The 14,445-nt window shown below is 41.1% G+C and overlaps 2 protein-coding genes across 15 annotated transcripts in view; one reads left to right on the top strand and one right to left on the bottom strand.

Moving 5' to 3' along the window:
* LOC103475843 (peripheral plasma membrane protein CASK) overlaps positions 1 to 14,445 on the bottom strand; it is a 36,373-nt gene that overhangs the window by 10,431 nt on the left and 11,497 nt on the right. For 12 of the 14 annotated variants that reach the window (XM_081616725.1, XM_081616729.1, XM_081616727.1 and 9 more), the window contains 9 exons: positions 14,006 to 14,111; positions 11,279 to 11,356; positions 11,112 to 11,184; positions 6,182 to 6,284; positions 4,765 to 4,940; positions 3,801 to 3,923; positions 3,463 to 3,546; positions 3,105 to 3,204; positions 2,538 to 2,555 (listed from right to left, as the gene is read on the bottom strand). In XM_081616725.1, coding sequence (XP_081472851.1) covers positions 2,538 to 2,555; positions 3,105 to 3,204; positions 3,463 to 3,546; positions 3,801 to 3,923; positions 4,765 to 4,940; positions 6,182 to 6,284; positions 11,112 to 11,184; positions 11,279 to 11,356; positions 14,006 to 14,111 — 861 coding nt within the window. The remainder of the gene's footprint in view (positions 1 to 2,537; positions 2,556 to 3,104; positions 3,205 to 3,462; positions 3,547 to 3,800; positions 3,924 to 4,764; positions 4,941 to 6,181; positions 6,285 to 11,111; positions 11,185 to 11,278; positions 11,357 to 14,005; positions 14,112 to 14,445) is intronic. The other 2 variants (XM_081616733.1, XM_008427873.3) reach the window with 1 other exon arrangement.
* On the top strand, positions 7,942 to 13,476 carry LOC103475837 (putative G-protein coupled receptor 34). Its single transcript, XM_008427752.3, has 2 exons — positions 7,942 to 8,433; positions 8,746 to 13,476. The coding sequence occupies exon 2, from the start codon at positions 8,790 to 8,792 to the stop codon at positions 10,041 to 10,043; it is 1,254 nt and encodes a 417-aa protein (XP_008425974.1). The 5' UTR covers positions 7,942 to 8,433; positions 8,746 to 8,789; the 3' UTR covers positions 10,044 to 13,476.

Below are 14,445 nucleotides of genomic sequence, written 5' to 3'. Positions count from 1 at the left end.
TTTTCACCCGTAGAAGAAGCGTGCGATGCATGATGGGATAGTTGTCAGAACGCTATTTGTTAATAAAGTTTGACTGACCTATCTACCTACAGACCGTCTAGAATAGCGGTTCTCAACGTGGGCGGTACCGCCCCCCAGGGGGCGCTGGCGGACATTTTTACAAAAGGGGGACGCTGGGATGCCTTTGGGGGGCGTTTGGTCGAAGGCAGTGTTTCTCAACCTTTTTCGGGCCAGCGCCCCCCTAGCCTTTGTAAAGTTGACCTTCGACCAAACGCCCCCCAAAGGCAACCCAGCGCCCCCCTTTTGTAAAAATGTCCGCCAGCGCCCCCTGCCGTCCTCTGAACGCCCCCTGGGGGGCGGTACTGCCCACGTTGAGAACCGCTACGCTAGTCTAAGGTAAACTTTACACCTTAAATGCACAACAATGCCAGTTTAGACTTTGAGCAACTTGGTAAAACTGTATTGTGTAACATTAAATCATGCAAAGGCTGCAACTGTATCGATGGCAGCTCTTCTTCTATTCAAGAAGAGTAGCTTCTTGAATAGAAGCTCCTCTTGTAGCTTCATGGCGCAGCTCCGCTCCGCATCAGTTCAGCGTTACACCGGCTGATTATGCTGCAGTGATTCACTTTGTCTGGTATTTATATAGGCTACATATGTTTTGGCAGTTCTGTGATCATGTCAAAGTAGCAATTTATATTAAAAAGTGTTTTATTTCCATTTGAAAGCTGCCCACTTCCATGGAAGGAGAACAGAAAATCGCTCTTACAAACATGTAATTACTAAAATCACGATACCTTCACTTTGTATCCCATTTAATTTAAATTTAAATTTTAAATTAACCCATTTAAATAAAGAAATCCCTCCATGGGTGATACCACGATAGAGAGCGTTCATTTTATAGCGTTAACACCAGTGCTGCAAGTGGTCCGACATGAAACGGGTTTGAGGGAACAACACAGCACTTTTAAATTTCAATAATCAGAATACCGAAATTGTTTCCGTTGTTTTAAAAGGTTTATGTCAGTCTGCCTTTTCCCCATCGATATGTTTCCCAACCGCCCTGCAACTTAGGGAGTTAAAAAAAAAAAATTTAAAAAAAACGCCGCGCACATTGCGCAAAATTCTGAAACATGAGAAGCGGGCAAAACAGAGCGACGAACTAGATGTGAATTATGGCATAAAAACGGAGAATCCGACGCTGAACAGTGAAAAATCACCACATGATGTGAAACACATGATGATTAGGCGGCGCAGCAGGTGATGAGATTACTGATGGTCAATAAACGATAATGATTTAGCAACAGGAAAGAAACTAAAGTGGACATAGCAATAAACCAAGAGAGGATAATACTAATCAAATGAAACTAAATGGAAATGAATGAAGAACAAAATGCAAGAATAAACTAAGAAACTAAAGTAAATACGGAGGAATAAACCGGTATGGCAAGACCTTTCGAGCAATAATTAATACAGAGGACTGTATGGCAAGAATTAACAGACACTATTTCCAGATAAAGGGTAAAATAATATTGTTGAAGTGCCATGGGTAGGGGCGCAACTACACATTATTCAGGTGGATGCGAAAACATAAATCGGCCCCCCCCCCCACGAAGGAGCGTAGAAACATACGCTCCCCCCCCAAACTCCCCTCCTCCAGACACCGATACGTTTAGGGCAAAACTCGCTAAATTTACCCCATTATGTGCGCGAGGTGAAGGAGCATATAAGGCGCGCTGAAGTGTACGGGAAAACATAATCGGTGCGCCGATTCAAAACATCTACAATATGTAGATGGCCCAGTCGCGGAAGGCTCTCCTCGCCGACCGCAGTCTGAGTGTTTTGTTGACAATCCGTTTAGTGCAGCTCCATCTAGTGGATACATAACGTAACTCCAGCCTCTACTGTAGCGTCTATTCTATGCGCCTTATAGTGCGGAAAATACGGTAATTGTGCTTAAAGGTGGCATCATAATGGATGATGTTAGATGAACGAAGTAAAAAAAAAACAAAATTAAAGAAGTTCTGTTAAAGGGTTAGATCAACATTTTCCCCAACTTTACAATAAAATTTAGCACAAAATGCAGCTGAAGAGATGGCATAAAGAAGTCTAATTTAATAATGTAGCACCAGTGTTGCATTGAAGGGAAAAACAAAAATACAGCAAGGGCAAGCATGCAAATTTACTCATTAATAACAGTATGGAAAAATTGTACATGTGTGTTTACATGCATCACATGATTAATATAAAGAAAATTCATATCTATACTGATGATTTCTATTCTTAAAGTTTTTCTAAAGATGCGTGTAAACAACAAATCGTCTTTACGGTTCAGAGGGAAAGCATTTGGAATCAAAGAAAAAAAAGGTTACATCAGATTTCTCAAAAGGGTAGACAGAAAAATAAACGCTAAGGGAGACACAGGAGGATGGAGTTAGTGTTTGCATCATTCAACACCAACATGAAGGGAAATGCATCTATAATGCAAAGTGGTGCTATGAGAACACTCTAAGGATGGGTAGGAGGGGGATACGTACTTTCAGCAGCTAGCAGTCCTACAGACAGCAGAGCAGAAAAAAAACAGAACACCACAAAAAAGAGAGGCTAAGATTAGAGGTTTGCTGCAACATGTGGATTTAGAGATTGAGGGAAAACGGAGGGATCTAGACCTGGTCAACCTGTCTGGAGCTCTGCAGGAGCTAAAATAAACCTCAAGGATGTGTAGTTGCTACAGAGTGCCGACCTCAGCAGGACAGACACGCTTGATGCTTTTAGTTTGTCTGGTTGAGAATTTCATCAGGCGACACTAAAACACGCCTGCTCTTTGTTGCAGGATGTGAACACACACACACAAGGTTTCAATATGCCAATATAGAGACTTCTTATTGCAGGAAGTGAAAGTCAGAGGCAGAGACAGAGAAGTTGGGTAATATATATGTTTCCATTACAACAGAGAAGTTCTGCTGCTACAGCTGACCGTCACACCAGGGAAGAAACCAGAAGTTTTGAAATTGATGTTTTGTTTTAATTTGCTGCACACATTGGTGTGTATATTGATGGGGGAGAACGAGAAGGTTCAGAGATGAGGTGGCGACCTGGTTTACCTGAGGAGGTGGGGTCATCTGAGAAATCATGGAGCTCCTCTGGAGGGTCCCCATAGTAGGAGTTAAATTTGTGGCTGGAAACAGCAGCCAGCACTGCACCCTGAGAAACAGACGGCAGATCAAACAGGTATTACACAAAACTTGCGCAGACCCTCGTGTGTGTAGTGTATGAAACCTCAAGAGGATGTACTTTTTTTTTTCCTCTTAACTCGTTCAGAGAAAAGCTTTTGCCAAGAATCTAAATGTGGGTTATTGAAGGCAGCTGCACAGAGCGGCGGAGGTGTCACTTCCTCTTATCGGCTATCATGCTGATCCTGCTAGTTTCTAATCTGGGCTTCAAAATCAGCAGTCTGCTGACCTTCAGCTTCCTCCTGGCATTGAACTTCCTCAGTTGCTCCACCGTCTCTGGCAGGTGGATCTTGTAGGCGTACCTGTCCCTCTCCTAGAGTTGGAAACGCGCAGAGAGAAAAAAGCAGATGAGGCTGCAGCCATACGGATGTGAAAGCAACACTGTGGTTTTTAGCGAGAGGAAGTGTTTTTTGAGTCGGCATCAAAAAGAACCCGTGTCTGAAAGGTGACTGTGAAAAGCCAACCTTTCCTCCTTCTGCCTTATTCTTATTTTGGAGTAAATGATTTGATTTAGGAATATTTTTAACACCAGTTGCACCAGTGTGTGTATGTGTGTATGTGTTTCACCTTCAGCCAGGGGTGGTTCAGGGCCTCGTAGACCGTGATTCTCTCTGCAGGGTCCAGCATCAGCATGCGCCTCACCAGGTCCTTGGCGCTCTCAGAGATGTGAGCCCACTGGCGAGGGTTCATCTGCACAAACATGTTCAGAATCACCTGAAACTTGTCGCCATGACAAGAAAAAAAAAAGTTGATTTTGAAAACATTTGCAACTCTTAGAAGAAAGCAATAAGAAGTCTTGTTCGCCACAAGGGACATATAGAACACCGCAAGCATGCGAGAGAAGATTGCCTGCTCAAATGATCACGATTTTGGCCTCATATGGAGAAAAACAGAACAAGTTGCCCTTCATAATCGCCACCACATGATGGTGGTTGCATCATGATCAGTGTTATGTCCAAATACAGACAGAAACAGAGTTGTACCCTATTGCAGCCCTAGAAACAGAGCTAGAGCTGCTTTGGTTAACCATAGAGCTGTGTGGGAAGGGCCTAGTAAAGGTCCCGACCAAAATAGAGATAAAAAAAAACTTAAACTGATGTTTTAAAGAAGATCTCCTACCACTCTGATCTTTAGAAAAGAAGAAAGGAGTGATGTGAACATCACTATCAATTTTCTGATAAAATTCAGAAAATTGCACACCACAATTTTCTGATTTTTATTTTACAGCTGAGTCAAACAATTTTGCCCACTTTGACCAAGAAAAAGAGAGACGGTTCCACAGTGGAGTGGGTCAGGTTAAATGTTTGGCCTCTGGTTTCATCATTCTTACACCTACACTGCAGCTTTGATCCATCTTCTGAAGTGTGTTTTTTTTTCTTTTTTTTTTTTTTTTTTTTAGACGTGACAAAACCAAATCACGCTTTGGCCTCCACAAGTGATGATGAGTCAATGATTCGTGTAACTTTAATGTCTACTAGTGTGACTGTTTGTTTATTACATTTTTCAAAAGTTTTGAACATTGATGCATTACCTTGTATTTGCCCTTAATGATGGCCTCAAACAGGCGCTCCTTGGTGCCGTAGAAAGGCAGGCAGCCAGAGAGCAGGATGAAGAGGATGACCCCACAGCCCCACACATCCACGGGTTTACCGTACGGTTCCCTCTTCACCACCTCCGGTGCCATAAAGTGAGGCGTGCCGACCCGACCTGACGATGGGAGGGAAGGACACACCGCAATAAAACACAGCCACGAGGAATCAAGAGTGGAAATGAAATCAGAGGCAGAGGTTGTGAAGAGATAACGACTGTAGAGGATGTGAAAGTGCAACATCTGCAACAAATGGACTGGTTGGGTTTAGCTGGCCTGTGTTTAGATAGAAAATGCAATGATTGTTTCTCTGTACAGAGGTGCTTCGCTATAAAGACCACGTTAACCACACTAGCATAACAAAATGCGCAATTTCAGTTTTCCTGTCTGGTTAACTTCAGAAAAGTTGAATCACGCAGATTAAAGATGAAAAGGAAGAGGAGGAGATTGAGATGCAGAGATGTTTTTTCCCCCAGCAGGAAGGTTTACATTTGCAGCAGCTTTTAATCAGTCAAATGTGATCAATTACAATGAAATTAAAATGTATATTGTTTAGAAAGAAAGCAAGTTGCAGCTCATGTATTAAAGGCATTTACATCCTTCTGGTATTTTGATAAGAAGGTTTTCTTGCCACAGACACAATATTTTAATTTTGCCATCTTGATTTCCGTTTTCTAAACTAGTTGACAGTGTTGAGAATCATTGTGCAGTTGTTACCAAATTCAAAGTTTAGGTTTTTGACACATTGGTGTTCCAGCAAAAGTCCATTTTATTTTATCAAAAAATGTACAGTTTAGCGTCAAACAAAAGTTGAACTAAAAACCCAATTTTATTTCTGTTTAAATTTGGGGGCTACTTCCTGTTCCAGTAAACGGGCCACTTGAAAAAAGCTGTACCTCAAGTTAGAAATAAAACACAAGCTACAAAAGTGCACAGCTGACGATCAAATATTAGTCAGGGTGTATGTACATTTTTGAGCCTTTATCTATAATTTTGTCCATATAGTAAAAAGAGAGAATCCAGAATAATTAATGAAATCACAAGTTGTCTGTCATCTAATTATTCCACCCTCAATAGAACAATGAAAAACAAAAGATATATATGCATCGAGCATTATCATGACTCCACATAAATTCAGACCACAACTGAAAATAAGTCACGATTGCTAAATTTGCACTAGTGATACTTAAGTTTCGATTTGAGCTTACTCTTAAAAAAAGGCTTGTCAATGGGGTTATAAACTGTTAACATGTCTATTTTAACTGTGTGTATGTGCATCTCAAATAAGCTATGAACTGGTTATTTTTTGTGATTTTTTTAAAGCATGTGGACATCAACGTTGAGGCGTGATGATCTGTACCTCCAGCTACTAAACCAGACTCTCCCAGCTGGATTGCCACTCCAAATCCTCCCAGCTTCACTGGAGCAGAGTTCTCTTTTGAAGCCAAAAGCACACAATGAGGCTGCAGAGGCAGAAAAGAAACACATCAAAGGGAATGAAAATGAAGACAAGTCAAAACTGCAGTGAGGTTAAATAAGACCATAGATTAATAAATTTAAAAAATAAAATAAAAATAAAAAACTGAACATAGCAAACCAAATTTTCCTTACTAGCTCACTGCAACCTGCAGAGCATTGCATTTCTGGCTCTGTGCAGAAGTGCATTTCTTACGTGATCAAATGCTTTGCACCTCAGTTTCACAATGACAAAATGAGGCTTGTGCATAGACATAATGCAACCATGTTGCCCTTTTAAACCAGATGATGCACCATGTTTATGTCAAGATGCGATCAAATGGATCTCCAATAATGTCAGGTTGTGACGTGTTCATAGTGTTTAATCTAGCCCACAAGGTCTGGATTAAACACTGAACTGCAAGGGGCTTATTACAATTTCAACAGTGAGATTTTGTTCAAAATTCAAATTACGAACAGAACAAACATACGCAGTTATCAATGTGTCAAACTGACTTTAATAGTTAGGGCTACAAGTTCCCAAGGTGATGTAAATAGTGCCCTTGTAGAAGCAGAAGTTCCCATCACACTTCAGTTTTAAGAAATGGGTACATCTGCACTCAAACGTTACAAAACACCTAAAGTGTGACAGTGTTAATTCTTAATTTCTCACTTGCCCCATTTTCGGATACATATGAAATCCTTATATTTAGTTAGCTCCGTCAGAAATTCATATGCTCTGTTTTAGCCAGTCAAAATTAGTTTTGTGTGTTGTGTACAATTGTTCCTGTGAGTCGGTAAAGTGTTTAAATGTGTTAAACCCTCGTCTTGACTCACTGCTTTTATCATGACAAAATAAAAATTGTTTTCCAGGAGACACTTGGCTCATCGTCGTGGGCAACCACAAATGTCAGACGACGTAAATGGTGTTTTGGAGTTGATGTTACCTTTTAATCAGAACCCTGACTGGTATTTCAGCGGTTTACTGTTAACTTCATCCTTGGTGGTTTTTGGATAACTTTTTTTAATAAACACAAAAATACATCAAAACTAGTTTTAGAATGGTTAAAATGGGCAAAAGTAAAATTCTTTAATGATGATCCAAGTCTTACCTCTATTGTTTATGCATATATAGTGTTAAAAGCTGGGTCGATCACAACTACTCAACCAATTTCTGCTATGCAAAGTGGTCAAATATCCAGCAAAACTATGCCAAAATCTTGGTGACATCTACAAAAATCATTTAGCAAAATATCTGTAGGGGTCTGCATTTAAAATGTTGACCTTGTGTGGATTATAATGGACAATAAATTCACCATGAGAGCAAGTACTGGTAGTATTTACACACTGAAATATTAGTTTTGCCTTGAAACATTATTATATGTATGGAATTACTCCCTTCTAATCTCTAGCACGTGGAAAGCAGAGTTCCTAATCTCACTAAGAAACAAGCACACTAAAGAAAATGCAGAAAAAGCATTGCAAGGAAGGAGTTGAGTTATATTTGATTCCTAAATACGCTTAAGACTGCAAAGTGTGAACTCACCCGTTTCCCTATATTTTAAATGTTTAAAATTTAAAACTTCTTTTAAAACTGCACTGCTGATTTTTTTGCCTGCAGCTGCAACCAGATAATATAAGAGTCCCAGTTCATACAATTGATAGTATTGAAATTAAATGCATAGAAAAAGCATATGAAAGAGAACCCGGAGACAGAGTAGTGGTGGGTTTTACTTCCTGTACGTATTGTATCTTTTGGCAGCACGGGGGGAGTTCGGGGTGTGGACAATGCTGACAGATTTTGCAAGATAAAGAAAAGCAGAAAGAGCAAAAGAGGAAAAGAGAGGCAGCGACGAGAGGACTGACAGACGCACAATCAGATCGGTGATAGGGCGAAGGGAAAGCAACAAATATGCTGCTGCAGTGACTCATTTAAACACTGGAGCTAAAGGTGAAGACAGTGAGAACTCGGCAGCAGTTTCTATTGGGTTTGCGTGTCAAGTCTGTTCTGGTGGAGGGATATTTTTTTGTTGCATTTTTTTAAGAAACCGATGGAGGAAAATGTCCGAGGAACCTCTACAGCTGCACATCTAAATAGGTCCTGTGGGACCCGAAAACCACAGCTGAGCTAAGCTTTGCTTGAGAGGAGGATTAATGGTGAGTGTTTGGCTTCTCTTCGAGTCTAGTGTCAAATTAACAACCATTTCTCATTTGCACACTTTCAAATGAGTCTCAGATAATTTAAGAAGACTAACTCAAACTGAGTGACTTGGAGATCAAAGTTTGCAAGTTTGCAGGGTGCTGTCCCTTTTTAATGTCAGAAATGGTTATACTTGTCATGAGAGAATTAGAGTGAACTTTGGAAATCCAGTTGACATATTACTCACCTGTCTGCACACTGGTTTCATAGCGTCATAAGTCTGTAGCCGTTTTATTTTTCTGTACAAGTAAAAATGTTTTCCTTTGCAGAATGTGTTGCTGAACATCACTGAATTCAACAGAATTGATACACCATGACCTTGCTACTGTTCACTGCGAGTTCTGTACCTCCAAACGCTTCCTTTTCTACTGCATCTCCATCAGTATCGTCCTTCATGTCAAGATTCACTCCGTATTCTTCCCCCAATGCCACAATTGAATCAAACTGTACTTTCGGCAGCGCCTCACTCCGTCTGCCGCTGGCGGTTTTCTACTTGCTGTTTTTTGTCCTGGGTCTCGTGGGGAACCTGTTCGCTCTGTGGGTGTTCCTCTTTCTCCACTCCAAGCACAACTCGGTGCGGGTGTTCCTCATCAACTGCGCTGTGGCCGACCTGGTCCTCCTGGCGTGCCTGCCGTTCAGGGTGTTCTACCACCTCAACGGAGACAGATGGGTGCTGGGGCCGGTGGCCTGCAGGCTGGTGGGGAACGGTTTCTACATGAACATGTACACGAGCATTCTGCTGCTGGGACTCATCAGCCTGGACCGGTATGTGAGGCTGCGAGGGAGAGGCCGGGCTAGGAGGAGCTTATGGGGGAGGCTGTGTGGCCATAAGCAGCTCTGGAGCTGGGTGGTGTGTGGCACCATATGGAGCCTCTTTTTGATGGGGACGATGCTGATGGCCGTGACGAAGGAGGACAAAGACTTCAACGGAAAATGCTTTGAGTACAGGCAGCGACGCAATGTCACCTGGAAAGCTTACCTCAATGCGATGTTAGTTGTGCTGTTCTGGCTGGTCTTCATCATGATGGTCATCTCCCACGCCAAAATCGCCTCAAAGTTGCTTCTGCTGTCGCAGAAGAAGCCCGAGCTTCCCAATGCAGCCAAGTACAAAAGAACCGCCAAGAAGTCCTTCTTCGTCCTCTTTCTGTTCACCGTCTGCTTTGCGCCCTACCACATCTACCGTCCGGTGTACATCCAGTCCCAAATACACTCCGATGAATCCTGTAACTACCTGGGGATGGTGAACCGTATCAACGAGATCATGCTCCTGTTGTCCACCTTTAACAGCTGCTTGGATCCGGTCATGTACTTTCTGTTGTCGGGCTCGGTGCGCAGAACCGCTCTGCGGGTTCTTGGACACCGGTTCTGCAACCGTTGTCAATACCTTCAAGATGTTACGCTGAACAGCTCTACCATAGATTACAGACGAGGGTCCGCACCGCTGGCTATACCCGGACAAGTCCTCAACAACCCTACACTCACACCTAGAACCAGCTTCTGTGTCATTAACTCCACTCTCCGTCGCACAGAAGCAACAGCTACTCTTCCTCCCGCTGATCTTCAGTGATCGCAAACTGCTCAAGATTGTCAGAAGACTGAATGCAGAATGCCAAGCTACATTGAAGCTGACACAGAACTGTTTTTTTAACAATATCTTGTTTTATTTTGGCTATGTAACTGTTAGATCATTTATACTTGGTTCTGTTGAAAGCTTTTACCCAAGAATGTATGAGGTGGTGTTTTTGTTGTTTCTTTGCATTTTTTTAAGATAAGTTGTTTCCCACTTTTTTTCACACTATTTAAAAAGGAAAAATATGACTATGATAAAAAAAATAAACTTATTCTCTTATTAAAACAAAACTTCAACCGGCATCAAAAACGAGCCACGCAAAAGTATTCACAAGTCTTCATATAGAGCAACAAGTTCCAGTGTTATTTGTAGGGCTCTGTGATGTGGTTTAAAAATAAAATGTTAAATCTTTTTAATACCAAATTTGATTTTCAATTCTCACTTTTTTCCATAAAACAATTCTAAATGAACTTTTTTTTTTAACTTTCTTTTATCCTTGCCTGTGAGTTGAATTGAATTCAAAGAGAAAACAAAGAGAAGGGTTAGGGTTGGTGAATTCACTCTTTGAGGCTGCGGGCCCAACACGATTGGTTCCCAGCCCACTTAGGTACCTCAAAGGGTATGCACTCTCACTCGCGATCAAGAACCACCTTGAGCAACAGGGACTATCTTTTATGGTTGGTGTATGGTGCTTGCGGTGTGCTCCAGGGCGCCAGCTTTTGGTTTGTATGTGCTGTGTGGGCTGGTAGAATATGGCTGGCATATTCCGGTGGGTGCAGTTGCTTCATCCGAGTTGGGCTCAGATGGAGCTTGTAGTGAATTGTTATAGTGAACCCATCAGGGTTTGAATTATTTGCAAATACTTCAAACTTTAAAACAGCTTTACCCCCCAAAAAACTCAATGGCAACCTATCATATAGAGTAGATATCAGTCACTGGTGTATTTTATTTCACCTAAGAATGTGTTGATCACCATCAGGTCAAGGTTGGCAGCAGTCATTTGATTGTTTGCAGTTTTAGCACCTTATTGCCCTCATTTGGATTTACCCGATGACTAAATCTCACCTTTACATCTCGATGAATCACATTGTTGTCATGGCAGTACCTCAGGGCCTCCAGTATTTGCCTCATGTAGTGGCTGCATGGGGGAAAAAATGCAGAAAGAAGCATGGGGTACTTATTTAGGGCTCCCACACACTTTATTTTAAGTGCAATTATTTCTCGTGTCCTACCTGGCCACAGCTTCGCTGTAGACAAACCCTGCGTCGGCCCTCTTAACAATTTCAAAACACAGGTCAGCGCCATCCATGCTGGGAGAGAAAGGAAACATTCATCAGCGCGATAAGGGAAGATAAAAATAAGCGTTCTAGTACAAGGTTTCTGCAAGGTTCATCATTTACAACTTCTATGACCTTTTTAAAGTTGGAAAACCTAGGAATATTTTAATTTTATTGCCTGAACAAAATACTTGAATTAGACACCTTTCAGGGGTTTACTGAATGTAATCATTTTTTTTATATCACTTAATTTTTCAGAAAAAATAAATTACTGCTGCCAAAAACTGGACAGCAGCTCGAATTTAGATACAGAAATATTTAATTCAATCCTTACAGACAGACTGAAATTCAAATCCCAATTGCAATACAATCTAGTCCAAGTTAGTATATTATGCCAACTGGTTAAAAAAGCTCTATTAAGAAACCAAATGTTAGGCTTTCTGCTGTAATAAAACCTCATCAATCAAGTTTGAATCAAGTTAATCTAGTGACAGAACCTCTTATCTGAATCTTGAGGTGTGCAAGTGTGTTAAATGTTTTGTTCCTGTGGTTTGCCAAGCTTGCCACCAGCTGTATAAGTGACACAGTGTACAGCTTGTACAGGGAAATGACAAACACCATTTATGTGTTACCAGAATTAGTATGGCTTGTGGCTTTTTATTGGTGCATTTCTCAGCTTCGTACATGTACATTAACTCATACATGTCCAGTATACATGTACTCATACTGTATAGGGTTTCCCCCAGAAAACTTGCTAAGCCCGGTGGTCGGGGCACCGAGGCGATTCACCAGGATTTTGTATTAAAAGAAGTTGAGTTGACAGTTCATGTAAAAGTATTACTGTGCAATTATTGGTTACAAGAAAAGATCTCTAGTGAAATGCTATTTAAACCCACAACTAGTCTAAAAACAACAAATTTGCACTTCTATTTAATCCAAATTAAGTAAGCAGGTCCATCGGGTCCCCAGGGCTAATATTTTTAAACAGACCACAGATCCATAAATGTAACACTGGTTTATTGAGATTATCAATGGTGTTAAATTTTATTCAACTGTGTAGGCATACATAAGTTAGAATATTTTAAATTGTTTAACATTTAAATGCAAGATTTTAAGGAGCTGGCAAGTTAACTCTGTAAAACTTAAAAGAACAATATTAATAGTTAGTTTTGTTACCATAGCAACAATCTGATGCTGTAAGTTTAATCTTTGAATTTACAAATACAAATTGGTAAACTGCGATTATAACTTATTGCTTTTTAGGCTGGCCAATTAAACTACTCCCTTCTCCCATATTTCACTAAATCTAACACAGAAGCTGTTAGAGGTGCTGATATTTTTAGGAACAAATGGGGCCCCTAAATCAAATTCTGCTCACGGCCTCATACAGCCTTGGACCGGCGCTGCATGATGAGGTAATCTGCTGCACTGCGGAGAGATGCTCAACAAATGGGAGATTTAATTAAATGCCGCTAATGTGGCTTCAGTAGCTCTTTCATTTTGTGACTGTTGAGTTTTTAATAAGCGTCACAGAAACTATTTTGGTTGGTCGAGATTCTCAGATCTCCATGCGGCCGCGTTTATCAACTCCAAGTAGTTCATTTGATATGGTTTGATGCATCGTGTAATACTACTACTAATAATAATAAAATAAAATCTGTGTGATGCATGACTGCGAGGAGAGCGTTAAAGCTCCTCACTGGGCTATCGTTATCCACAAACGCTTCGGCCAACCGGGACCACAAACAAACTTTACAGGGAAGACAGACACAGAGCCACACGCTGGGCACCGTGTTGAGATGTAAACGGCGCATATAATTGTTCGTTCACAAAGATAAATCATTCTCACTGCTCCACAACGCGACCTCTGAAATTGCTGCAAGTTATTCCTGCGGTTCACGTAGAGCTGCGCAACCAGAGCTAACGCGGTGGGTTTTAAACTCTTACCTAAAGTTCTCCAAAGGATACAATTCCTCACAGTGGGTTCATGTAAATATCCATGCAGGTCAGCCTGTGTCCAGTTTGAGTGAAAGGAGGCGCGAGCTATCCCACCAAGATAAAACAGCAGCAGCGCACGAGGCAAAGCGCAGAGGCACCAGCTGTGTGATTGGTCTGCGCGCTGTCGGGTTTAAATGCATAAACTATAAAACTATTTTCTATAAATTTTACTATTACTATAAATCTATTTTAAACCTATCCTTTAGGAATAAATCTGCTCTACTAGTGAAATGCTCAGAGCAAAAGAGATGCTTGCAGCCCGGGTAAAAAAAATTAATAAATAAATTTAAAAAAAAAGATTTTTACGTTTTTTTTTCTTTTTTTTCCTAGAAACATAAACAAGCAAAGCTTAGCCTGGCGGTGGGCTAGTAAAGCATGGCGTGCCGCCAGGCTTATAATACCTGGCGGTATTATAAGCCTGGCAGTACATGTACAGTACATGTACTGTACATGTACTCATACATGTACATGTACTGTACATGTATGAGTTAATGACTCATACATGTACAGTACAGTCTCACTAACTGTACTGTACATGTTAGTGTACAGTATTTTGAATTTACAAATACAAATTAGTAAACTGCGATTATAACCCTAATAGATCATATAAGATACGGATCTATTAGGGTTTTTTAAAAAGCTGTCCACTGCGTCGTCAGAGTTTAGGTTAAAGTGAACCCTTACAATTCAAAGACCATGTAGAGCATGCCGTCAGAGCTGTAGGTCTCCAGCAGCTCCACGATGTGGGGGTGCTTGAGCATGTGGCAGATGCTGGCCTCTCGCTTCAGATCTGGGAGAGAGAAATTAAAGATTAAAGTTCACTTCAATTGTTAGTCTTACTATAAAAGCTGAGATTAAAGGCTGGAAAGATGTATAATAAAAGTTTTGCTTTCATCAGATAGTCCACCTCAACAGATCTGCCACTGCCCTACGTCACCACCAGAGGGCGATAAATGACATTTCATTGAGTGAAGCGGTTATGACAGATTGAAACTGCAATAACAATCTGACAATGTGCTCCTGTTGAGTCCATAAAACCCCCCATTTACACACTCCACTTCCTGGCTGTTTGTGTCGTGACGGAGCAGCGACGTTATGCAACAGACAGAGAAACTGTGTTCCCC

This window comes from Poecilia reticulata, chromosome 2, assembly GCF_904066995.2.
Source record: "Poecilia reticulata chromosome 2, P_reticulata-male-v2, whole genome shotgun sequence".
Classification (NCBI taxonomy): Eukaryota; Metazoa; Chordata; class Actinopteri; order Cyprinodontiformes; family Poeciliidae; genus Poecilia; species Poecilia reticulata.
This window is presented reverse-complemented; position numbering and strand designations above follow the sequence as displayed.

Bases quoted from the DNA above. Each gene is read 5' to 3' on its own strand.
- LOC103475837 (XM_008427752.3), top strand. From the start codon at position 8,790: ATGACCTTGCTACTGTTCACTGCGAGTTCTGTACCTCCAAACGCTTCC.